Below are 26272 nucleotides of genomic sequence, written 5' to 3'. Positions count from 1 at the left end.
GGCTGGAATTTGATAATAGGAAAAGGGAGAGGAGGAAACGTGGTAGGTGAGTATGGATTGGGGGCAAGAAATGAAAGAGGAAGCCGCCTGGTAGAATTTTGCACAGAGCATAACTTAATCATAGCTAACACTTGGTTCAAGAATCATGAAGAACGTTCTATACATGGAAGAAGCCTGGAGATACTGACAGGTTTCAGATAAATTATATAATGGTAAGACAGAGATTCAGGAACCAGGTTTTAAATAGTAAGACACTTCCAGGGGCAGATGTGGACTCTGACCACAATCTATTGGTTATGAACTGTAGATTAAAACTGAAGAAACTGCAAAAAGGTGGGAATTTGAGGAGATGGGACCTGGATAAACTGAAAGAACCAGAGGTTGTACAGAGTTTCAGAGACAGCATTAGGGAACGATTGAGAAGAATGGGGGAAAGAAATACAGTAAAAGAAGAATGGGTAGCTATGACAGACAAAATAGTGAAGGTAGCAGAGGATCAAATAGGTAAAATGACGAGGGCTAATAGAAATCCTTGGGTAACAGATGAGATATTGAATTTCATTGATGAAAGGAGAAAATATAAAAATGCAGTAAATGAAGCAGGCAAAAAGGAATACAAACGTCTCAAAAATGAGTTCGACAGGAAGTGCAACATGGCTAAGCAGGGATGTCTAGAGGACAAATGTAAGGATGTAGAGGGTTATCTCACTAGGGGTAAGATAGATACTGTCTACAGGAAAATTAAAGAGATCTTTGGAGAAAAGAGAGGCACTTGTATGAATATCAAGAGCTCAGATGGAAACCCAGTTCTAAGCAAAGAAGGGAAAGCAGTAAGGTGGAAGGAGTATATAGAGTGTCTATGCAAGGGCAATGTTTTTAAGGACAACATTATAGAAATGGAAGAGAATGTAGTGCAGATGAAATGGGAAATATGATACTGCGGGAATAGTTTGACAGAGCACTGAAAGACCCAAGTCGAAACAAAGCCCCGGGAGTAGACAACATTCCATTAGAACTACTGAGAAACTTGGGAGAGCCAGTCCTGACACAACTCTACCATCTGGTATGCAAGATGTATGAGACAGGGGAAATACCCTCAGACTAAAAAAAGAATATAATAATTCCAATCGCAAAGAAACCAAGTGTTGACAGATATGAAAATTACCGAACTATCAGTTTAATAAGCCACTGCTGCAAAATACTAACACAAATTCTTTACAAGCGAATGGAAAAACTGGTAGAAGCCAACCTCGGGGAAGTAGTAGTAGAGGGGTTTTGGGGGCGCACGACAGCAAGGTCTTCAGCGCCCGTGCAGTATCATAGTGAGACGGGTGTCAAGAAAAAAAACCCTCAGAACATTGACATAAAATGGAACATAAAACACGGGGAACAAGCATTGAAAAAATGTGCTCACCCACACCGAAGCGTGGGATGAAGCAGGGCGTCAGCAGTAAAACATGGACAACACAGGAAGAAAATGGTAGAGGGAGCTAAAACAATGTAGCAGATGGAAGTGGCTGGCTGACCGCAAGGAAAAAAGGGGAGGAGTCAGCCACTCTGCAACACACTAAAACCTCCAGCCTAAAAGTTTAGGCCAGAGTCCAGACACATCACAGAACTTAAAAACCCTAGACACACACGTCTCATCGTCAGCTAAAACACAAGGCAGATCCCCATCAACTTGTGCTTCTGCCCTTGCATCACGGTATAAAATGCAGTCTGTTAAAATGTGCCGGACAGAGATGTGCACACCGCAAGCGTCACAAAACAGAGGATCTTCCCGCCGTAATAAATAGCTATGCGTCACAGGACAGTGCCCAATCCGCAGACGTGTGAGGGCCACCTCTTCCCGCCTGAGCAACCGGCAGGAGGAACGCCACGGCCGAGTGGTTGACTTTACCGACCGCAGTTTATTGGCCGACACTGCCAGCCATTCGTCCTCCCACAACTCCATGCACTTCCTGTGGAGTGCAGCGATGACTGACTGCAAGGGGATAGGACACTGGACCACATCATGCTCTCTGCAGGCCTCCTTGGCAGCCCGATCAGCCTGTTCATTGCCCCATATGCCGACATGACCAGGCACCCAGCAGAAGGATACCTCTTTACCCCGCTGTTGGAGCAAGTACAGTTGGCTATGTATCAGCTGGACCATCCCTTCAGTCGGGTACAGGTTCTGCAGCGATTGTAAGGCACTAAGAGAATCGGAGCAGAGAAGAAATCGATCGCCCCGAACACGATGCATCTGCTCCAGTGCCGTCAGGATCGCGTGGAGCTCCGCTGCAAAAACGGTATATTCAGCAGGGAGGCGAATCCGGGTAACATGGTCAGGGAACACCACAGAACAGCCAAGGAAATTCTCCTGTTTGGAGCCATCAGTGTAAACCACAGTGAAACCGTGATGCACATCTAAAATGTTTAAAAAAAGTGACTGGAATCCAACCTCGGGGAAGATCAGTTAGGATTCCGTAGAAATGTTGGAACACCTGAGGCAATACTGAGCCTACGACTTATCTCAGAAAATAGATTAAAGAAAGGCAAACCTACATTTCTAGCATTTGTAGACTTAGAGAAAGCTTTTAACAATGTTGACTCGAATACTCTCTTTCAAATTCTGAATGTGGCAGGGGTAAAACACAGGGAGTGAAAGGCTATTTACAATTTGTACAGAAAACAGATGGCAGTTATAAGAGTCGAGGGGCATGAAAGGGAAGCAGTGGTTGGGAAGGGAGTCAGGCAGGGTTGTAACCTATCCCCGATGTTATTCAATCTGTACACTGAGCAAGCAGTAAAGGAAACAAAAGAAAAATTTGGAGTAGGTATTAAAATACATGGAGAAGAAATAAAAACTTTGCGGTTCGCTGGTGACATTGTAATTCTCTCAGGGACAGCAAAGGACCTGGAAGAGCAGCTGAACGGAATGGACACGGTCCTGAAAGGAGGATACACGATGAACATCAAGAAAAGCAAAACGTGGATAATGGAATGTAGTCGAATTAAGTCGGGTGATGCTGAAAGAATTAGATTAGTAAATGAGACATTTGAAGTAGTAAAGGAGTTCTGCTATTTGAGGAGCAAAATAGCTGATGATGGTTGAAGTAGAGAGGATATAAAATGTAGACTGGCAATGGCAAGGAAAGCATTTCTGAAGAAGAGAAATTTGTTAACATCGAGTATAGATTTAAGTGTCAGGAGGTCGTTTCTGAAAGTATTTGTATGGAGTGTAGCCTTGTATTGAAATGAAACATGGACGATAAATAGTTTAGACAAGAAGAGAATAGAAGCTTTCGAAATGTGGTGCTACAGAAGAATGCTGAAGATTAGATTGGTAGACCCACATAACTAATGAGGTGGTATTGAGTAGAATAGGAGAGAAGAGAAATTTGTGTCACAACTTGACTAGAAGAAGGGATCGGTTGTTAGGGCATATTCTGAGGCATCAAGGGATCACCAATTTAGTATTGGAGGGCAGCGTGGAGGGTAAAAATCACAGAGGGAGACCAAGAGATGAATACATGAAACAGATGCAGGAGAATTTAGGTTGCAGTAGGTACTGGGAGATGATGAGCCTTGCACAGGATAGAGTAGTATGTAGAGCTGCATCAAACCAGTCTCTGGACTGAAGACCACAACAGCAACAACAACAAATTTTATTATTCAGGCAAAGATCTTGGAAGTGTTATTTAAGCAGTGAAGAGCATTAAAATTCAAGAACATGAATGTAATTTATGTTGTGACTCATGTTACAGATTTTGGACATCCTATTCCTAAAATGCATTTTGGGTCAAAAGTGTCCTCAAACTATTAGGAATATGGATCTGGTTTTTATCACATAAAATGCTTGTTAGATTGGCATTCAAATGATAGAATTACATATCACTAAAAATATTTATGCTATTTGAAATACTGTAATACATTGAAAAAGGTGTGTGACACAATGATATGTGACTCATGTTACTTGCTATTTCTTGTTGGAAAAGCTTTTTTCCTGCATGCAGGAAAATGAAAATATGACGCTATGTGCCAAATAAGATAAATGTAACATTAACATTTCACTTTTGAAACACTATAAAAAATTATAAGAGCATGACATCTCGGAAAATGAACTGTAAATTAAATTAAAAGTCAGAGAACAGAAAATATCCTCTTGCTTTGACATCAAGAGGGTTAGTTTTCTTTATAATTTGATCATACTTTACAGGTCATTTGCAGCGCACACTATTGCAGTGATTAAGTAAGATTTTCCATAAACTGCATGTACTTCTCTGGCACTGAATTTACTGTGATATTCTACTTTCTATAGTTTCTTCAGTATGATGATCTGCAGCAACAAAATTCTTTGGAGACAGCGGATATGTCTGTAGTACTCATTTCTTGTAGTGAAAGCAATGAATGCTTTAGGTAGTGACAGTGCTAAAGAAAATATTTGAACAAGATTAAGTTTCGTATTGATTCCTTGAATTTCATCAATAGACACATGAAAAACCTGCTTAGTCGTGGTACTTGCAGCTACCTGAGCAAAAGTTGATGCATCACCTACTAGGCCTATAAATTTTCACTTTTCGACTCATTCCCCACTAGCCATTACAACAATACAACTGTGCAATTGCACCAGTTCCATCTACGTCTCCTTTACCATGGGATGTAGCAAATAAGTTCCAGTAGATTTCCACATTATGAAATGATTGAAACTGGGATACAGCAGTACCAATATATTTGTTTTTGAACTGAGAGGCAGGTCCATCTGACCAGATTGAAACTTCCTTCACATGTTCAGGTATAGTCGATAGTACGTTGCTAATGTAAGCAATTGCAGCATTCAAGCCATGGTTTTATCCAGAGGACTATGTGACTTATACAGTAACAAACTTGCTTTACTGGGTTGCTTATCTTGCATCTTATGTTGCAATGTTTTTTAACCCTCTCCCTGTTTCTAGCTCTTCTTTCTTGTAATAGCAGTCCTTGCTTATGTTGACTCAATGGTAGGAACTTTTGTTTCTGCTTCTGCTGACTTTTTCTAGCTGCTTCTTAAATTCTTCATATTTTCCTTCAGTCTTTAACTTTTGCCTCCACCTAGTCTGTCTTTCTGCTGCTGCTAAGGGCATTCTCTTCTTCTAATCTTAAAATAATACAACTGTGACTCAGATTATGTCTCACACGACACACTTAATTTTCTGTTTTTACAATATTTATTGAAATTGGGAAATTTTAATAGTGATATTAGTTAGACATTCACACTAAGAAGCCAATTACTGAATACGATAAAGTTATATCTAATATCTTTCTTGGTATAAAAACTTAATTACATGAAAGTGACTCATGTTACATGAAAGTAAATGTTGTATTAGCCTACATAATTTACCTAATTTCATTTAATACTCTTTATGGGATACATTGCGGTATGTAACAGCAATATAAATAATGATATGCTAGTTCTTAACTGCCAATTAGTTGAAATGAAGGTCCAAAGTCTACAATAATTCATGCTCTCATCACATGAAAAACATATAGAGTTATAAAAATCGCTTCAAATTATGGAGGGAAAGCAATGATGGGCCATAAACCATTGTTGCCTTAGAGAAAAATAAAAGGTCCAACCTTTTCAAAAAATACATAAAAAGTACAAAATTTTAAACTTTTGAATATTGTAAGTGTGCCCTACTTTACATGGAATATCCCTACCAACAAAAAGAAACTAATTATTGTTTGAACTAAATATCCACATAATTTTGTAACCTTTTAGCAAAAATGTTCACATTACACATTAAATAAAATCCCACTGATGATGGCACAGAGGTGCCAAAACATGCTTGGGAACTTGGAAAAATGGTGTTTTGCATAACTGGCGGACCTTACATCCAACTAATATGTAGTGTTCACCCATGACTATCTTGCAGCCATCTGTTTAAGTAGTTGGGCATTCTGATTACTGCTTCACAGTATATTTATTCCCTGATGTTTTTTTGTAAATAATCCACTGCAGTTTAAAAAGAACAATGATGCACATAATTACAATACCAGAAGGAAAAATTATATTCATTATTCCACATTAAGGTTGTCTTTACCACAAAAATGGGTGCACAATGTTGCAACTAAAATTTTTTATCACTGGGTACGTCGCATATAATGTCTGACAGACAGCACAGTAAAGATTGAAAACAAACTGAAAAAGTTTCTCCCTGACAACACCTTCCTTTCTGCTGAAGAATTTTTATTAGGCCTATTGTAATGTGTAAAAGGTGGCGAGTTGCAATTATTAAAGCACATCTGCATATTTAACAAGAAACTTATAAATGTTCTGCATTTAGCCATATTTACAAATCAACTTCTGATGGAAATTTTAAGATGACTTGCCCACATCATTATTATTTATCATGCAATGAATTCATGGATCAACTAACCAACTACTACACAATTAATGATCAGCTGAAGGAAGAAATACAATACAACAAGAAAGAAATACAATACAACAATGTGCCGCATTTCAATACAAAATCATGGTTTATTGCTTTTACAATAAAATCGTATCAAGATCTAAAGCACATGGTAGTAACGCCTTGTCTTTTTCTCGAGTTCAACTTTTTATTCATCATGAAGGAGGCTGATGCTAACTCAGTTTTACAGGTGAACAGAGGGAGAACAGGAATATAAACATGAAGCATAGTTGAATTTTGGTGACCAAGGAGTCATTTGTCTGAACAGACAGGAGTTGGTGCAGGGGCACAGCAGCATCTTTGTGGCCTAGAGAAACCATTTGGTGTCCTTAATGTATGGTGAAGAAAAGATAACCTATGTTTTATAAAATAGCAGAAGAAAACTGTACATAAATCAAACAACATTGTACAGTAAGAGCCGACAATGTGGAGGAGCATCTGTCAAGACCTCATATTTAGGAGGATGGGGTCCACTTTGCCCAGTCATTCTAATGCTAAATGCAAGGATAGTTCCTTCATCAAGACCATCACTGACCACCCTTCCCTGTCCTTAACAAGGATACTTACATATTTTGTGTAGGCCTATGTATTTTGGGCTATTTGTTTTTGTTGTATTAACATGACAATTCCCATATCACTGAGAGATGAACCTTGAATGAATAAAAACAAATATATAATAATATACTGTACATCAATTACGAAACGTGGAAAGGGCATCCCTTGGTAACTTCTACGAATTTCTTTATCCAACAAACAAATGCGATCTGTAATAGCCTTGTGGCATGCAGGACATCTTAACGCCAATTAGCATTAGCTTGCTTTTCAATGAACTTGCGAAGGGAGTGCAGTGGCAAGGCACGGTGGGTCTTGTTAATCATACCGTTCGATATCTTCACACCAATGTTTGTATTCTGTACGCCAAAGAAGGGTGTGTGACTGGCCACGTCGTGTAGCACTAATATGTTCTATATCCCTGTTACTTTTAGGTCTAGTGCGCAATACTAATAACGACTGTCAGTACCTCACTTACATACTTCCCTAAGTTAAGTCCAAATTGCACTATTTTCCCTTCATGATCACTGTCGAAGATGTCCAACGGAAGTACCTTGCATCGTTCAGAATTTTGCGATAAAGCTAACTGGCGATCACATTTTTGTTGCGAGTTTCTGTGACAAAAAGAATTACCTTTCTGCTGTTGCATTAATGACATCTACTGCTTACGACAGACAAAACGGCGTACCGTGTATTCCTCGTACAGTAAAACCAACAACACAAAGAGTCAACATTGCCAGTAAAAATAAACATAAATAAAGCGTTCTTACATGTCGGAGGTTTGTCTGCACTTGCGATGAAAACCTTCACAGTCATTTTCACAACAAACAATTCCTTACTTCCTACAATACAAGCCAAGCACACGTGCACACTGCACACCCACACAATTACGACGACAAACAATCCAACGATAACACAGTTGTGAATGTGATTATAGCCGATCAAGGACGTTAGAATAAAAACCTAATAATCGAGGCAAGCGCTTTCTACTTAAGAATTGTAGAAATATAAAACTTTAAGGTACGTCGCATGATATATTACTAAGAAGAGTTAATATCTACACCTATACTCTGCAAATTACTATGAAGTGCATGGCAAAGGCAAGCTTGTCTCTTTTGAGTATATACAATAGTATATATTTAATATTTATTTTCTGCAAATTTCACATGAAGGTGTTACAAAATTGGTCAAAACATAATGCTTTTTTTATTCGGAACATGCAGTTGAAAGTGAAACATTGTGTATAGTCAGTTGATTTTTCGAGTAGCCAGTTTCTCTTTAAGCGTAAATAGTGGGTCGTATATCTTTCACTCATGAATACTTTGCCGAAGTCGTCTCCGATTGGTTAGCTGAAGTTGTGTGGCGGTTATGAGATTTTAAGTTTTTAGGATATGTGTGAGCGTTACGAAGTTGATGAGTTTTGTACGTAGTTTTTTTTGTTTATCAAACCCTAAAGAAGCTTGTATATTAAACCAGCGGAAGTCTCGGAGCTAACACTAGTAAGCATTGTTCAAAATATTGTCGTAATGTTGTGATTACTAGGGATGAAATGTGGAAGCTCGAAACTTAAGCGTTATGTTTACTTGAGTGTCAACAGTTTCTTTGTTGGGGATGTTATTAATATAGCGTTAAGTGCTAAAACAGCTACTTTTCCGTTGCAGAAATTCCTGTAACTCAGTTCGTTGTATTTTCCCTTATGCTAAGGTTCATTAGGAAAGCTGAACATGTTTTATGACTGAACTGACTGATGACCTTTTGTTTTTTTTTGTTTTAATTTTGTACTTGTTTTGTCTTGCAAAAGCAGAATTCATTGGATGTTTTTCTGTAGTGCTTGTGTCATATGGAATGTTTCGTAATATGTAGGTAAGTAGAAAGCTTGCATGTTTGTGACTATTAGTAAAGATTTAGTAGAGAGTGAAAATGACATACGCTAGTGATTAAAAAATAAAATAATGCCTTATAGCGTATTCTATTCTGTTAACTACTCAAATATATGGGTTGAGTATATGTACCACCATGTAGGCCCAAATGGAATGATATGTTTAACAAAAGAGGTACTTATCAGAAAGTAGTTATACTGGCTTTAATGACTTCTTTGTCGAAGAGGTTATTTCATATTTTCAGGCTCCCTTTTCCTATTTACCACTTACGACGAATAGAGAGTTATTTTTTGTTGATTGAAATTTGAGTTAGTAGCAGTCAGCTTTGAGTAGTGATATGCGCTACAGGAAGGGAAAAAATTAGTTACCAGCTAACTTCTCACCCCCCCCCCCCCCCAAGTGGGACAATTTGCAGTAGTTATATTTGTAATAACTTATTTACGCGCTGGTCATTCAAATAACTTTATTTTAATGTTTACGTGCAACAAAATTTGATTAATGTAACCCAACTACATACATTATATCTACTTAGAATCTCATAGATGGAGAGTTGGCAAATCTAAATGATTTCAGACTATTGGTAGCATTTGCACTACACCTGTCAGTTTGTAGGGTATTTTAGCGTGGAAATTAATCCAAAGCTGGATAACAGTAACTCGAGGGGCCCTCGGTCAGTTCAGGGTTATTACAAATGATTGAAGTGATTTCACAACTCTACAATAACTTTATTATTTGAGATATTTTCGCAATGCTTTGCACACACATACAAAAACTCAAAAAGTTTTTTTAGGCATTCACAAATGTTCGATATGTGCCCCTTTAGTGATTCGGCAGACATCAAGCCGATAAACAAGTTCCTCCCACACTCGGCGCAGCATGTCCCCATCAATGAGTTCGAAAGCACCGTTGATGCGAGCTTGCAGTTCTGGCACGTTTCTGGGCAGAGGAGGTTTAAACACTGAATCTTTCACATAACCCCACAGAAAGAAATCGCGTGGGGTTAAGTCGGGAGAGCGTGGAGGCCATGACATGAATTGCTGATCATGATCTCCACCACGACCAACCCATCGGTTTTCCAATCTCCTGTTTAAGAAATGCCGAACATCATGATGGAAGTGCGGTGGAGCACCATCCTGTTGAAAGATGAAGTCGGCGCTGTCGGTCTCCAGTTGTGGCATGAGCCAATTTCCGCGGGCTACGCGTTAAACTTGCCCGCACACGTTCAACCGTTTCTTCGCTCACTGCAGGCCGACCCGTTGGTTTCCACTTACAGAGGCATCCGGAAGCTTTAAACTGCGCATACCATCGCCGAATGTAGTTAGCAGTTGGTTGATCTTTGTTGAACTTCGTCCTGAAGTGTCTTTGCACTGTTATGACTGGCTGATGTGAGTGCATTTCAAGCACGACATACGCTTTCTCGGCTCCTGTCACCATTTTGGCTCACTGCGCTCTCGAGCGCTCTGGCGGCAGAAACCTAAAGTGCGGCTTCGGCCGAACAAAACTTTATGAGTTTTTCTACGTATCTGTAGTGTGTCATGACCATATGTCAATGAATGGAGCTACAGTGAATTTATGAAATCGCTACAATCATTTGTAATAGCTCTGTACTGTCTGACAGAAAATCAATGTTAAATTATCCACAAACACTGATTCTCCAGTTAAGTGTGAATAACCTCATTAAGATTATGTTATTACTAGCTGCTGTATGCGGCTTAACATACTCCCTCTAAACTGGCAGTACTACAAGCTTGAATTTTGTGATTTATATTAATGTTGCACAGCTGTCAAAATTTGGCGGAACGCAATGTTTGCTAACCAGAAGAGCCTGACCAGTGAGGCTTAACTCCATCATTTGCATATGGGCCTATAGCCCTTCCCATTTCTTATTATTGATTGTACATTAGGGTGATATTAGCTTCTATCCAACCATATGTATTTACTTAATTTTAGTGAAGTCCACATGATTTATTTGTCTTTTGACCATTCAACACTAGAGTATGATATTTCAGATACATTGCACAGTTGATTTGTACGTATATTGAACATATTGAAACTGGTATTGGTTAGTCAAGGATGAGGCAGAAAATTGGTCATGGTCTTTTCAATTAAATGCACTGCACCTTTGCATTGTGGTGGAAACTATGAAAAAGCTACCAAATGGGTCTTTGAACCTCACTGTTCCCGAATGCAAAACCAGTGCTTTAACACTGCAGTAAATTGTTTAGTATTTTTTTGGAAAGGAAACTGTTAATAAAACCATAAATATCCACTGTGCGTCATGTCAAGAATTATAAACAGTTGCAAGCTTTTGTTCTATTACAGTTCTGAAAAATACAAGCACACAGTTACCTGTCAACATTATGTGCTTCATAACTATCCCAACCGATTCCCTTCAGGGAAGTGGATTATTGCAACTGCCTTTGACATGAACAGGAAACTGACAGCAGAAACGTTTTTGCGTGACGGCACGCAAACTATAGTACACCTGGTAAGAGATAGAAATACACTCAACAGTTAACATGGCCCTATTATTTCTCGGTATTACCTATTTTTCTAAGCTGGCATATTTACTTACACTGTAGAAATACTATTCTGCACCTACATTCATACTCCTCAAGTCACAAAGTGGTGTGTGGCAGAGGGTACCCTGTATCACTACTTGTCATTTCCTTTCCTGTTACACTCCCAAATAGAAGTGAGGGAAAAACAGCTCCACATCTCCATATGAGTCCTAATTTCTTGTATATTATCTTTGGGGTCCTCATGTGTGGCAGTAAATTTGCTCGGCATTCAGCTTCATATGCCAGTTCTCTAAATTTTCTCAGTAGTGTTTCTTGAAAAGAACATAGTCTTTCCTCCAGGGATTCCCCAGATCCCAAACACTGGAGCAGTCTCCTTTACAGGTGAGCCAATCTTTCCTAAAATTCTCCCAATAAAATGAAGTCTACCATTCGCCTTCCCTTCCGCAATTATCAGATGCTCATTCCAACTCATATCGCTTCGCAATGTTACACCCAGATATTGATTGTGTCAAGCAGGATACAAGTGACACTGTATCTGAACGTTACAGGTTTGATCTTCCTACTCATCCGCATTAACTTACATTTTTCCATGTTCAGGGCTAGCTGCCATTCATGACACCAACTGGAAAATTGATCTAAGTCATCTTGTATCTTCCTGTAGTCACTCAGCTTCAGCACCTTACTGTACACCACGGCATCATCAGTAAACAGCTGGAGATTACTGGCCAGGCTGACTGCCAAATCATTTCTGTATATAGAGAACAACAGCTGTCCTATCACACTTCCCTGAGGCACTCCTGACTGTACGCTTGTCCTGGTGAACACTCGTCGTTGAGGATAACAAATGGATTCTATTATTTAAGAAGTCTTCGAGCCACTCACATATTTGTGAACTTACTCCATATGCGTGTAACTTCGTTAACAGTCTGCAATGAGGCACCGTGTCACATGGTTTCTGGAAATCTAAAAATATGGAATCTGCCTTAGCCCTTAATCCATTGTTCGCTGTATATCATGTGAGAAAACAGCAAGCTGAGTTTTGCACTGGCAATGCTTTCTAAAACCATGCTGATTTGTGGACATAAGCCTCTCAGTCTCAAGAAAGTTTACTGTATCCAAACTGAGAATATGTTCAAGGATTCTGCAGCAAACAGAAGTTATGGATATTGGTCTGCAATTATGTGGGTCTGTTCTTTTGCACCTCTTATATACTGGGCTCACATGTGCTTTTTCCCATCACTTGGGCATTTGTGCTGGGTGAGAGATTCACAATAAATGAAAGCCAAGTAAGGGGCCATTGCCATAGAGCACTATTTGTAAAATCGAACTGGGATTCCATCCAGACTTGGTGATTTATTTGCTTTCAAATACTTCAGTTGTTTCTCTGTGGCAGGTATGCTTATTACTTTGTCATCCATACAGCAGTCTTTCTGATGGTCAAATGACAGTATTTTTGTATGATTTTCCTGTGTGAATGATTTCTTGAATGTGAAATTTAAAACTTCAGCTTTGTTTTTCTATCTTCGACTGCCACACCAAACTGGCCAAGTGGCTGAATAGAAGCGTTAGAACCCTTAGCGATTTTGCGCAAGACTAAAATTTTCTCAAGTTCTGTGCCAGATCTTTTGCTAACGTGTGATGGTGGTAGTTGTCGTGTGCTTCGTCCATAAATCTTTTCAGAGAGGCACAAATCTTACTAATTTTTGCTTGTCATTTGTGCATTCCCTTTTGAACTGAGAGTGCATCAGCCTCTACTTCCTCAGCATCTGTTGGATTTTGTTATTAAACCATCTATTCTTTATCTACTTAGTAGGCACGTAACTCTGCTTACCATGATTACCAATCTGCCTAAACTTTGCCCACAGTTCCTGTACATCCATCTTACTGGAACTAAGTGATGCCAATTCACTGTCTAAGTGAGATGCTAATAACTACTTATCTGCTCTATCTAGTGAAACACACACCTAGCCTTCTTGACTGATTTATTACCTTTCGTAATTAAAGTTGCTATAATGGCATCAAGATTGCTAATCCCTGTTTCTATACTGACTTTGTCAGTAAGGTCTAGCCTGTTTGTAGCTACAAGATGTATGATATTTCCACTGCATGTGGGCTGCCGAGCTATCTGCTCAATACAATTTTCAGAAAACATGTTTAAAAGGATTTTGCATGACTCTGTGTCTGTGTCCCCCTGCAATGAATCCATAGACATCCCAGTCTATACTTACATCTACATACATACTCTGCAGTCCACCATACGGTGCGCGGCGGAGCGTACCTCGAACCACAACTAGCATCTTCTCTCCCTGTTCCATTCCCAAACAGAACGAGGGAAAAATGACTGCCTATATGCCTCTGTACGAGCCCTAATCTCTCTTATCTTATCTTTGTGGTCTTTCTGCGAAATGTCAGTTGGCGGCAGTAAAATTGTACTGCATTCAGCCTCAAATGCTGGTTCTCTAAATTTCCTCAGTAGCAGTTCACGAAAAGAACGCCTCCTTTCCTCTAGAGACTCCCACCCGAGTTCCTGAAGTATTTCCGTAACACTCGCATGATGATCGAACCTACCAGTAACAAATCTAGCAGCCCGCCTCTGAATTGCTTCTATGTCCTTCCTGAATCCGACCTGATAGCGATCCCAAACTCTCAAGCAGTACTCAAGAATAGGTCGTATTAGTGTTTTATAAGCGGTCTCCTTTACAGATGAACCACATCTTCCCAAAATTCTACCAATGAACCGAAGACGACTATCTGCCTTCCCCACAAACGCCATTACATGCTTGTCCCACTTCATATTGCTCTGCAATGTTACGCCCAAATATTTAATCGACGTGACTGTGTCAAGCACTACACTACTAATGGAGTATTCAAACATTACAGGATTCTTTTCCCTATTCATCTGCATTAATTTACATTTATCTATATTTAGAGTTAGCTGCCATTCTTTACACCAATCACAAATCCTGTCCAAGTCATCTTGTATCCTCCTACAGTCACTCAACGACGACGCCTTCCCGTACACCACAGCATCATCAGCAAACAGCCGCACATTGCTATCCACCCTATCCAAAAGATCATTTATGTAGATAGAAAACAACACCGGACCTACCACACTTCCCTGTGACACTCCAGATGATACCCTCACCTCTGATGAACACTCACCATTGAGGACAGCGTACTGGGTTCTATTACTTAAGAAGCCTTTGGGCCACTCACATACTTGGGAAACAATCCCATATGCTTGTATCTTAGTTAGGAGTCTGCAGTGGGGCACCAAGTCAAACGCTTTCCGGAAGTCAAGGAATATGGCATCCGTCTGATACCCTTCATCCATGGTTCGCAAGATATCATGTGAAAAAAGGGCGAGTTGCGTTTCGCAGGAGCGATGCTTTCTAAACCCGTGCTGATGCATGGACAGCAACTTCTCTGTCTCAAGGAAATTCATTATATTCGAACTGAGAATATGTTCGAGAATCCTGCAACAAACCAATGTTAAAGATATTGGTTTGTAATTTTGAGGATCCATCCTTCTACCCTTCTTATATACAGGCATCACCTGCGCTTTTTTCCAGTCGCTCGGGACTTTACGTTGGGCAAAAGATTTGTGCCAAATGCAAGCTAAGTAAGGAGCCAATGCAGTAGAGTACTCTCTGTAAAACCGAATTGGAATCCCATCAGGACCGGGCGATTTATTTATTTTCAACCCATTCAGCTGCTTCACAACCCCAGGGATGTCTATCACTATGTCCTCCATACAGGAATCTGTATGAGACTCAAACGGCGGTATGTTTGTACAATCCTCCTGCGTGAAAGATTTCTCAAATGCCAAATTTAAAATTTCAGCTTTTGTTTTGCTGTCTTCCGTTGCCAGGCCAGACTGATCAGCATGTGACTGGATGGAAGCCCTCGACCCGCTTACCGATTTTACGTAAGACCAGAATTTCCTTGGGTTTTCAGCAAGATCTTTTGCTAAGGTATGACGGTGGTAGTGGTTGAATGCTTCGCGCATCGCTCTTTTTACAGCAGCATGAATGAATGTCTACTAACTTTTGCCTGTCCCCATTCTCCCGATCTTTCTTGTACCGCGAGTGCAACTGGCTTTGCTTCCTGATCATTCTCCGAATTGCGCTGTTAAACCACGGTGGGTCTTTTCTGTCCATAACCCTCTTTTTTGGCACATACTTGTCCAATGCGTGACTTACAATGTGTTTAAAACTTGCCCGTAATTTTTCCACGTCCATCGTACTGGAAGTAAATGAAGTCGATTCATTTATTAAGTGGGATGCTAGCAACCGCTTATCTGCTCTTTCTAGGAAGAATACTCTCCTAGCCTTCTTGACCGACTTTTTAACTTTTGTAACCGTAGTCGTAATGACAAAATCATGATCACTAATCCCTGTCTCAACACTGACACCGTCGATGAGGTCTGGTCTGTTCGTGGCTACCAGATCTAAAATATTTCCATTACGCGTTGGCTGTCGATTTAGCTACTCAAGACAGTTTTCGGATAATGTGTTCAAAAGTAATTCACACGACGGCTTGTCTGTACCACCTGTAATGAATCCATATACATCCCAGTCTACACTAGGTTGGTTGAAGTCGCCTCCGACTAATATAGCATGAATTGGGTACTTCTGCGATGCAGAATGTAGACTCCCTTTGAATGATTCTAGAACTGTCACGGTGGAACCAGGTGGCCGGTAATAACACCCCACAATTAACTTTATTTCCCCTAGCCCTGTTAAATGTGGCCAGATAACTTCACAATCACACACTACTTCGACCTCAGTAGGCACAAAATTTTTGTCAGCTTCAATGAAGACAGCACCTCCTACGGTGTCTAATCTGCCTTTCTGATACACGTTCCAACCCTCACTAAATATTTCAGAACTTCCTATCTCAGGGTTCATCCAGGTCTCAGTCCTGAGAATAATTTGCGCACCACACGCTTCCTGGAGGGCAGTAAATTCACGAACTTTATTCCGAACACTGATAATTTACTGCTAATATCTTGATAGCTGAAGTGTCTTTACACTGAGCGTGTCCTGATTTCCCTGCCCGCACGTCGACTAGTGAGTTCTCATCAGGACACCTCGTACTACTGCCTAGGCTAAAAAAAAAACCCATGTGCACGCCACAAGTACTCTGCTACCCGAGTAGCTGCTTCCTTTGTGTAGTGCACCCCCGACCTATCTAGGGGCGTCCTACAATTCCCCACCAAATAGCGCAAGTCTAGAAATCTGCAGCCAAGACCGCCACCGAGTTGACAAAACCTCTGGTTGAGACCCTCCACTCGGCTCCAAACCAAAGGACCCCGATCCACTCTGGGAACGATGCTGCAAATAGACAGCTCTGCTTGCACCCCACGTGTGAGGCCAGCGGTCTTCACCAAATCCGCTAGCCGCCTGTACGAACTGAGGATCGCCTCAGAACCCAAGCAACAGGCATCATTTGTGCCGACGTGAGCAACTATTTGCAGACGACTGCAGCCCGTACGCTCGATAGCCGCAGGCAAGGCCGTCTCCACATCTTGGATGAGGCCCTCCAGCAGACAAACCGAGTGCACGTTGGATTTCTGTCCAGCTCTGTACGCTATTTCCCTAAGGGGCTCCATCACCCGCCTAACGTTGGAGCTCCCAATAACCAGCAAGCCTTTGCCCCTATGTGCCTGCTCGGGTCCTGCTGAAGGAGCGGCCATCTGCCTACTGACAGTACGAACGGGCAAGGCCAGCCGGACAGCCTTCACATTGACCCTCCACCTCGAGCGACGCATCCGCGTTGCAGTACGCCACTCACCCTGAGGTGAGGGCGGCCCCAATGCGCCGGGTACACTAGAAGGTGCCTCGGCGGCTGAGTCAGCGGACGCAGCAAGCGACACCTGGGGTGTCTCAAGCGACGCGCCGGACCCTCTGCCGTCGCTGCACCTCGAGGCAGCATCCTGAAGGTGGCTGACCGTGGCCAACAGCATGCTCAGCTGCTCGCGAACTGCGGCTAGTTCCTCCTGCGCCTGCAGACGGCACGCGCACACCCTATCCATCCTACTGCTAATATCTAACGACTCCGCGAATTTATATTCTACGGCTATCAATAAGCAATATTACCCCTCTCAAATACAAGAATACACAAGGATTTTATGTAATTAAATATGGAATCTAGCAAACACTCAGAAAGAAATTAAGAATCAAGCTACAAAACAAATATGAAAGCTAAATATGCGACTCGCTACTGCAGTGCTGCTGCACTGATACTTCACTAGCGGCTGCTCAAGGCTCACTGCTCACTGCTCAAGCAGGTTAACGTCACCTCCAACTAGCATTGCATGATCTACATCTCTATTCAGCAAACCATTGTGAGGTGTGTCCCATTGTACCAGTTTATTAGGGTTTCTTCCAGTTTCATGCATGTATGGAGTGTGGGAAGAATGATTGCCTATAAATACCTTTGTGCGTGCAGTAATTATTCTAATCTTATCCTCATGATCCCTGTGTGAGTGTGATGTAGAGGGTTGTAGTATATTCCTACTTTGTTAATGGACTTCTTGGGATAGCTTAAATGTGTCTTCAAGAGTCTTCCAGTCCAATTCCTTCAGTATCTCTTGTGATACTCTCCCACGGAACAAACAACCCTGTGAACATTCATGTGCCCTTCCCCAAAGGAGGACATATGAAGGGTCACATTCAGTATCCCCTGTTAGCCCTATCTGGTGCGGGTTCTCACACACTTAAGCAGTATTGTAGGATGGATCGCACAAATTGTCGGGGTGTTTACATGTTATTGATCATAGACTTTTTTGAGTGACTCTAGAACTGTCACAACAGAATCGGATGCCCAGCAAAAACACACAAAAATTAACTTGATTTCACCTACACTTGTATAAGTGACCAGATTGCCTCATTGTTACACTTAACTTCGATCTCAATGAAGACAATATTTTTGTCAGCTGCAATGAACACTCCCCCTCTTATGCCTGTAATCTATCTTTCCGATATACGTTTCATGACTCGCAAAATGTCTCAGAGCTTTCCACTTTGGGTTTCCGCCTGCTCTTGGTCCCAGGAATAATTTGACCTCGAGAACCTTCCTGGTGTGAGGACGGGCCCCCGCATCGCGTGCACTAGGAATGTTATTTTACTGTGATCTAAAATCTATTTCCTTCTCCATTGTGTGTATGCGTATTGGCAGTGTTGAGTTTTACCTCAAAATAGGGCTGAGGCGTCACTTATGGCCATCTTGAGGACAATTCCATAAATGCTGTGTGTTTACTAACTTACATGAAAAAAGTTTACAAATTAATTGAAAAACTCATATCTATCATTTCAAAATTTGTACATTACAGCTATGTGGGAACAAATGTATGAAAAGGGTTGGTGGTGGGCAGGGGAGTGTGGGGGGGAGCGGGGGGGGAGAGAGAGTGATAGTGCGTGAAATGCGTATTTCTCCAGTTTTGGCCACGTTAACTCTAGCTATGGCCAGTTTTTTTCCCACTTTTGGCCACTGCCTATTATAATAATGATTGGTCTAGAAGCAGTCTATGATTAAGTCGCCTCTGGGAGCCAGAAAAAAAAGGTTTCATTCATATTAAAAACTCTGTTAGGGTCATTCAACACGTCCTTATCATTCATAGTTTTAGATACTTCGTGGAACCAGATTCTTCTTCTCCCCTATATTAGAAGCTCTAGCCCTATTAACATTCACCACCTTTTTGTGACAAAACTTTGTGTCTCATAAGACAGCCATGATACCTCTTTGTTCCAGGTTGGTTGTTTGCAGTGCAACCTTAGAACTTCACAAATCTGCCTTCTTCGTAAGTTTTTGCATAGGTACTTGATATTTTCCTTAGTTACTGGAAACCCCATCTTGGAACACTCTAGAACCAAGTTCATCAACATTTTTTCTGTTTTCTCCACTCCTAAGACAGAATGTGGGTCGCAGTGCCCAGTAGATTTTTGTGGAGATAGACCAGAACAGACTACCTTGTAGTACACATACTTCAATTTTATTTGAATCAGATACAGAAGAAAAATGTTTATACAAAGTAGCATTTATCCAGTCATATTAAGAATGTCACTTCCAAGATTTTTTTCTCATGCTTCTTTGCTGCTGCTTCCTCTTCTTTGCTGTGAAGTAGTCATGTTTCTTCTCTCCTCCTCATGACAACCCATATCATTTTATTATAGCATATAGTGTATCATGTCTGTACAGGACATAACACCTTCTTCCCAGCTGATGTTCTTGTCACCACAGTTATTCCGTGATCACTATTTGGTTAGGGGATTTTTTGGAAATGACCCAATCACCATCTCAGCCTACGTCTACTAAATGTAAACATATTGAGGCTAAAGATTCAAAGACTCTCCCAGTTGCATCTCGGTTTCTCGTGGTATCACATACTGAACAAGATCAGTCCTGTGCTACTGTTAATCCATTTTTTATTCAGAAAGGTGTTGAAGCAATTGCAGACCCTGTGAAATCCTCCACTCGTTCATGTAATGGGGCTTAGCTTCTGGAGAACAATTGTGATTTACAAGGCCTACAGCTGCTTACAGCTTTGCTTCTCCACTGCTATCCTGTTTATGTGGAAGCCCATTGAATGCTGTATTTTCGTGTGGTGTTATTTACACTTGGTGCTTGACGATCTGACCAAGGGAGATATCCAAACTTACCTCTGATCAGGGTGTCACTACACTCCATCGGTTAATAAAATGGCTGATGCAACCTTAATGCCTACGCACACTCTTTTTCTCACGTTTGATCGAGTAATGTTTCCACGAAAAATCAAAGTGGGCTACGCAGTTTGCACAGTCCGACGTTACGTTCCAACCTGATGCATTGCTACCATTGCCAACATTACAACCAAACTCGCATGTCCTGTAAAAACACGGCCAAATGTGTTACTTGTGGTAGGGATGCTCACGAGGGCGACTGCTTGCTTCCTCCTCCTCTTCCTCCTCCTCCTCCTCCTCCTCCTCCCCCCCCTTTCCCTCCCCCCCTTCCCTTCCCCCTGCGGCATCAATTGTAATGGCAGCAATGCTGCCTCATCGTGTTAGCATCCCGTATACCGAGATGAATTGGCTATCCGGGTGAAGGGAAAAGTACCTTACACTGCTGCTCGCAAGTTGTTGGTGAGTCAAAAATCCTGCATTTTACCATCCGGCATTATAGTACCTTTTTTGCTAAACCTTGCTCCATGAAGGACATGGCCATGCAGACTTGCAACCTCCAGTTCAGGACTGCAATTGTAAAATTGCCCAGAATCATGGTAGCATCCCCATCTCCTCCTCCTCCAGCTGTGTAACAAGCCATTAAGCCTCTGCCTCTGGCAGTGAAATCACCTGCTACACAACCGGCAGTCCGGAAAGGACAAAAGGAAACGCGAGCTTTCTACGTCCCTCCAGCCAGCAAACACCTTCCTCGATTCAGAGATCCTCTTCAATGGTGCCACTATGTGATATTCTCACCCAACCAATCTCCATTTTGTCAGAGTGCACCACCTACCATTTTTCTGCCCTGGGGTCTGCAAGAGAGACCAGTGAGAATGCTGACACCTCTGTAGATTTCATGGATCAGGATTTCTAGCCTCAGCTTCCTGTAGCAATGAATCTTCAAAGACCAGCACTCAGCACCCACCACTTCCTTGTATACTGTTATGACTCTTCTCCAGTGAAACATTCACAGGATTAGATCCATCAAGTTGGAATTATGGCTGCTCTTGGAATTGCAGTGTCTGCTTGTTTTCTGCCTCCAAGGAATAAAATTGCGTCCTTGCGACCGCTCTGTCCTCTTGCATTTCCTTCGGCTCCACTTTGACCTTCCCCACCCAGGGTGCCATTCTATCTCGTGAGGGAGTAATACTTCTCATCTGGGATGATGTTCATAGCCAAACCTTTTCACTGAGCACTCTGCTGCAAGCTGTTGTAGTCCACACTATCCTTCCTCACTTTAGCTTTCTCTTTGCAAATCTACGTCCCCCTGTCATTTAGTGTCACCAGGACACCTCATCCCTTTTCGCTGCTTGGTGACTAATGCAGACCATTCCCTTTGGGGCTCTTCCAGAACCTGTCTGAACCTCTTGGCTGACTTCCTCAATTGACTCAACCTAGTCTGTATTAACACTGGAGTACCCACATTCCTTTCTGATTCCAGGCACACTTGTGTCCATTTGGGCCTCTCGTACTGCACTTGCCAGCTTGCCCGTTATCGGGAGTGGTCTGTTCTCTCTGACACGTACTCAGGCGACCATTTCCCATGTTGTATCCATTTGCTGACTACTACGTCACCTATGTGTGAACCTATTTGGCAGATTTATAAGGTTGATTGGAGGCTTTCTCTTCCCTGGCAATCTTCGACGAACACCTCGTACTTCATGTTTACCGCGCCGTTTCCAGTTCCCTGGTCGACTGAGGCATACTGCAATGCGATTCCCTCTGATAACAAAGAAGGTAGCTGGATTTTATTTACTTGTTCTTTTAACAGTTTCACTACCTCTTTTGTTGTGTACAGGCAACCTCTGTTAGCTATCTGGGACCCAAGGTCCATTCCCTGATTTCCTGCCTGACTTATAGCAGAAAAGTCATTGTGGATCCTACTGCTATCTCCAACACCTTAAGCCGCTGTTTTGCAGAGATTTTACACTCCATACACTATCACCCCGCCTTTCTCTCTAGAAAATGAGTTGAGGAAGCTCAGGTGATACCCTTCTTTCCGCAGACTCGTGAATGCTACAATGCTGCCTTTACTATGAGGGAGCTCTGATCTTCCACTACAGGGTTGGTTGATGGTCACATTCAGATATTGCAGCACATTTCTCTTGTGTGCAAGCACTTTCTCCTTCAAATGTACAATCATGTGTGGGCAGATGGCACATTTCCCAGATGCTGGGGTGAAGCTACTGTCGTAGCCATACCTAAGCCCTGTAATGACATATACCTTCCTTCTTGCTACCTCCCATTTATGTCAGTAGCTGAGTTTGCAAGGTGATGTATGATTCATGCATGACTCGAGTCGCACAATCTACTAACCACTGCACAGGAACAAGATGTAAAGATGGTGGAAGAAACCCATTACACCACCAGAAATGCATGCAAACGGTTTTGTCAGAGGAAAAGCAGAAGCCATTGTCGATGCTCCCTGAGTAAAGAATGTGCCATTCTGCAGTTGACCATCTTGTCAACCTATGTCATGAACTGTTTTTCATGGAAGTACTAGACTGTGGCCATATTTATTGATTTGGAGAAAGGCTATGCCACCTGCTGGAGAACTGGTATCCTCCGTAATTCATGCTTTTTGGGCTTCTATGTTTGCCTGCCCTGTTCCCTTCAGCAGTTCATTGAAGGTACTTCTGGGTTCGGCCTTGTCGAACACTTTTGACCAGGAGGACAGGGTGCCTCCAGGCTCAATCCTAAGTGTTGTCCTCTTTGCTATAGCCATTAACCCTGTTGTGATCTGTCTCCTGCCAGGCATTTCCAGCTCTCTTTTCATCGATGACTTTACGATCAATTGCAGTTCGCCACAGACTTGTCTCCTTGAATGGCGTCTTCAGTGATGTCTGACCCGTCTTTACTCAGGGAGCGTCGACAATGGCTTCTGCTTTTCCTCTGACAAAATCGTTTGCATGTATTTCTGGTGGTGTAATGGGTTTCTTCCACCATCTTTACATCTTGTTCCTGTTGCTCTTCAAGAGTCTGGCAATTCAGCTGTTTCAACATCTCAGTGATACCCTCCTGTTGGTCAAACCAGTGACCATTTGTGCTGCCCTTCTCTGTATATGTTTAATAACCCCTTAAGTCCTGTTTGGTACAGGTCACACAAATTGGAGCAGTATTCTAGGATGGGTTGCACACATGATTTGTAAGCAATCTCCGTTGTAGACTGATTGCATTTCCATAGTATTCTATGTATAAAACAGTCTGCCAACTGCTTTACCCATGACTTAACCTATGTGATCATTCTCTTTCATTTTCCTATGAAGTGTTACACCCAGATATTTTTATCAGGTAGCTGATTCCAGCAGTGACTTTTTGGTATTGTAGTCATAGGATACTACCTCTTTTCATTTTGCAAAGTGCAAAATTTTACATTTCTGAACATTTAAAGCAAGTTGCTAATATCTGTACCCATTTGGAATCTTATCAAGATCTGACAATATTTATGCAGATTCCTTCAGATAGCAATTTATTATAGATAACTGCATCATCTTTAATCACTATTAATGGTGTCTACAATGTCATTAATATGCAACATTAACAGCAAGGGTCCCAACACACTTCCGTGGGGACACTCGAAGTTACTTCTACGTCTGATGATGACCCTCCATCCAAGATAACATGCTGTGTCCTCCCTACCAAAACACCCTCAATCCAGTCAGAAATTTCACTTTGATACCTCACATGATGTACTTCTGACGTTTAAGCATAAGTGTGGTACTGAGTCTTATGCTTTCGGAAATCGAGAAATACTGCATCTACGCGATTGCTTTGATCCAAAGCTTTCAGTGCATCATGTGAGAAAAGTGCGAGTTGGGTTTCACATAATTGATATTTTTGAAATCCATGCTGGTTATGATTGAGCAGGTCATTTTTTTCCAGACACCACATTGTGTTTGAGCTCAGAATATGTTCTAAGATTCTACAACAAATTTGTGTCAGGGATATTGGACAGTAGTTTTGTGGGACACTTCTACTACCCTTCTTCTAGATGGGTGTGACCTGTGCCTTTTGTCAAGAACTGGGCAGGGTTTTTTGTTCAAGGGATCTACGATAGATTATAGTCAGAATAGGGGCTAACTTGGCCACAAATTCAGTACAGAATCTGACAGGGATTCCATCGGGCACTGGAGCTCTGTTCAGTTTTAAGATTTGAGCTGTTTCTCAACATCGCTGACACTAATACTTATTTCATTCATCTTTTCATTGATAAGGGGATTAAATTGGGGCAGTTCTCCTGTGTTTTCATTTGTAAAGGAACATTTGAAAATGGAATTAAGCATTTCAGCTTTTGCTTTGCTAACCTCAATTTCAGTTCCTTTTCCATTCACTATGAACTGGACATTAACTTAGGAGTCACTAACAGCCTTAACATATGACCAGAATTTCTTTGGGTTCTGTGAATGATCACTTGACAATATTCTGCTAAGGTAGTCACTGAAGGCATGACACATTGCTATCTTGACAGCCAAATGTGTTTCATTCAGCATCCAGTGCATGTTCAACTATTCTTTTAAACTTGAGCCAGAATTCCTTTACGTGCTCCTATCCTGTGCTGAAAGTTTCAAGTTCCTCATTGAGATATGACACTAGTTTACTGAACATATATATATTTCTGCTTGTTTTAGTTGTCCTTTGTACTTTGGTAATCATTGTTGCCAGAACTGCATCATGGTGACTGATACTAGTTTCGATATGGACATTCTCAAAGAGGTCAGATCGATTTATTGCCTTTAGATCCAATATATCTCTGCATTAGTGGGGTTTCTACGTGTCTGTTCTTCGTAGTTTTGAAAGAAAGCATTTAGTATTGTTTCATAGGATGTCTTATCACACCCACAACTAACAAAACTGTGATTTTTCCCAATGAATTGGATGATTAACGTCTCAAGCAACGATTACTGTATGATTGGGGAACTTACTCATTCTATTTCATATCCTTGCAAAGTGTTACACCCAGGTATGTGTATGAGTTAACTGTTTCCAGCTGTGACTCATTGAAATTAGTCACATGATACTTTTTTATTTTATTTGTGAAGTGCACAGTTTTACTTTGCTGGACATTTAAAGCAGGTTGCTGATCGTTGGAAATCTTATCAAGATGTGACTGAATATATATTCAGACTCTTATTTGATTGTGGATAACTGCATCATCTGTGAAAAGTGTAGGGTTACTGGTAATATTGTCCACAAAATCATTATTATACAACATGAACAGCAGGGACCCAACATGCCTCCCTGGGGTGCACCCGAAGCTACTTCTTCATCTGTCGATGATTCGGCATCCAAGATAATGTGCTGCAACCTCTCTACCATGAAATTCTCAATACAGTCACATACCTGTATTTCATGTGATACTGCAAATGATTGAACTTTTGAGAATAAGCATAGGTATAGTACTGAATCAAATGCTTTTCGGAAACTAAGACATAGATGTATGTTAGATTAAATTTAACTCAACCACAAATTTTGTATAGAATATGAGGGGAATTATTTTGGGCCCCATGAGATTTGTTCAGTTTCAATGATTTTAGTTGCTTCTCAGCATCACTGATGTTAATATCTTATTTCCACTATCTTTTCAGTAGTACAAGAATTAAGTTAAGGCAATCTCCTGGGTTTTCTTTTGTAAGGGAATGTTTGAAAATAGAGTTAAGCATTTCTGCTTTTGCTCTGCTATCCTCAATTTCTGTTCCTGTTCTATGCCAACCTCTTAATCTCAGAGTAGGACTTACACTGAATGTCCTCATTTATTTGTTGGGTGTATTCCAATCTCTGTGTTCCTCTACAATTTTTACCCTCACAGTTTCCTGTAGTACTGTGGCAGTTATTTCATGATGTCTTGAAACATGTCCTGTCATCCTGTCCCTTCTTCTTGTCAGCATTTTCCACATGTTCCTTTACCGAATCTTTGGAGAACCTCCTCATTCCTTATCTTATCATCCTACTTAATTTTCAACATTCTTCTGTAGCACCACATCTCAAATGCTTTGATTTCATTCCGTCCTTGTTTCCCACCGTTCGTGCCTTATTACCCTGGAATACTGTGCAGCAAATGTACATTCTCAGAAATTTCTTCATCAAATGAAGGCCCTTGTTTGATACTAGCAAACATCTCTTGACCAGGAATGCCCTCTTTGCCTGTGTTAGTACACTTTTTGTTTCGTCCTTGCTTTGTCCAT

General features: G+C 41.3%; 2 protein-coding genes across 3 annotated transcripts in view; one reads left to right on the top strand and one right to left on the bottom strand.

The window, feature by feature from the left end:
* The window catches only part of LOC124601218 (bifunctional glutamate/proline--tRNA ligase), a 252178-nt gene extending 244289 nt beyond the window's left edge, over positions 1 to 7889 (bottom strand). The window contains exon 1 of the mRNA XM_047136226.1: positions 7757 to 7889. Within this exon, the coding sequence (XP_046992182.1) occupies positions 7757 to 7802 (46 nt within the window). The 5' untranslated portion in view covers positions 7803 to 7889. The remainder of the gene's footprint in view (positions 1 to 7756) is intronic.
* Positions 7890 to 8334: 445 nt separating this feature from the next.
* LOC124601234 (calponin homology domain-containing protein DDB_G0272472) overlaps positions 8335 to 26272 on the top strand; it is a 142059-nt gene continuing 124121 nt past the window's right edge. The window contains exons 1-2 of one of the 2 annotated variants that reach the window (XM_047136229.1): positions 8335 to 8485; positions 19144 to 19192. The gene's annotated coding sequence lies outside the window, so the exon portion shown is untranslated. The remainder of the gene's footprint in view (positions 8486 to 19143; positions 19193 to 26272) is intronic. The other variant, XM_047136227.1, reaches the window with a different exon arrangement.

Source organism: Schistocerca americana, chromosome 1 (assembly GCF_021461395.2).
Source record: "Schistocerca americana isolate TAMUIC-IGC-003095 chromosome 1, iqSchAmer2.1, whole genome shotgun sequence".
In the NCBI taxonomy this organism is placed as follows: Eukaryota; Metazoa; Arthropoda; class Insecta; order Orthoptera; family Acrididae; genus Schistocerca; species Schistocerca americana.
Note: the sequence above shows the minus strand (reverse complement) of the source record. Positions and strands in the feature narration are given on the sequence as shown.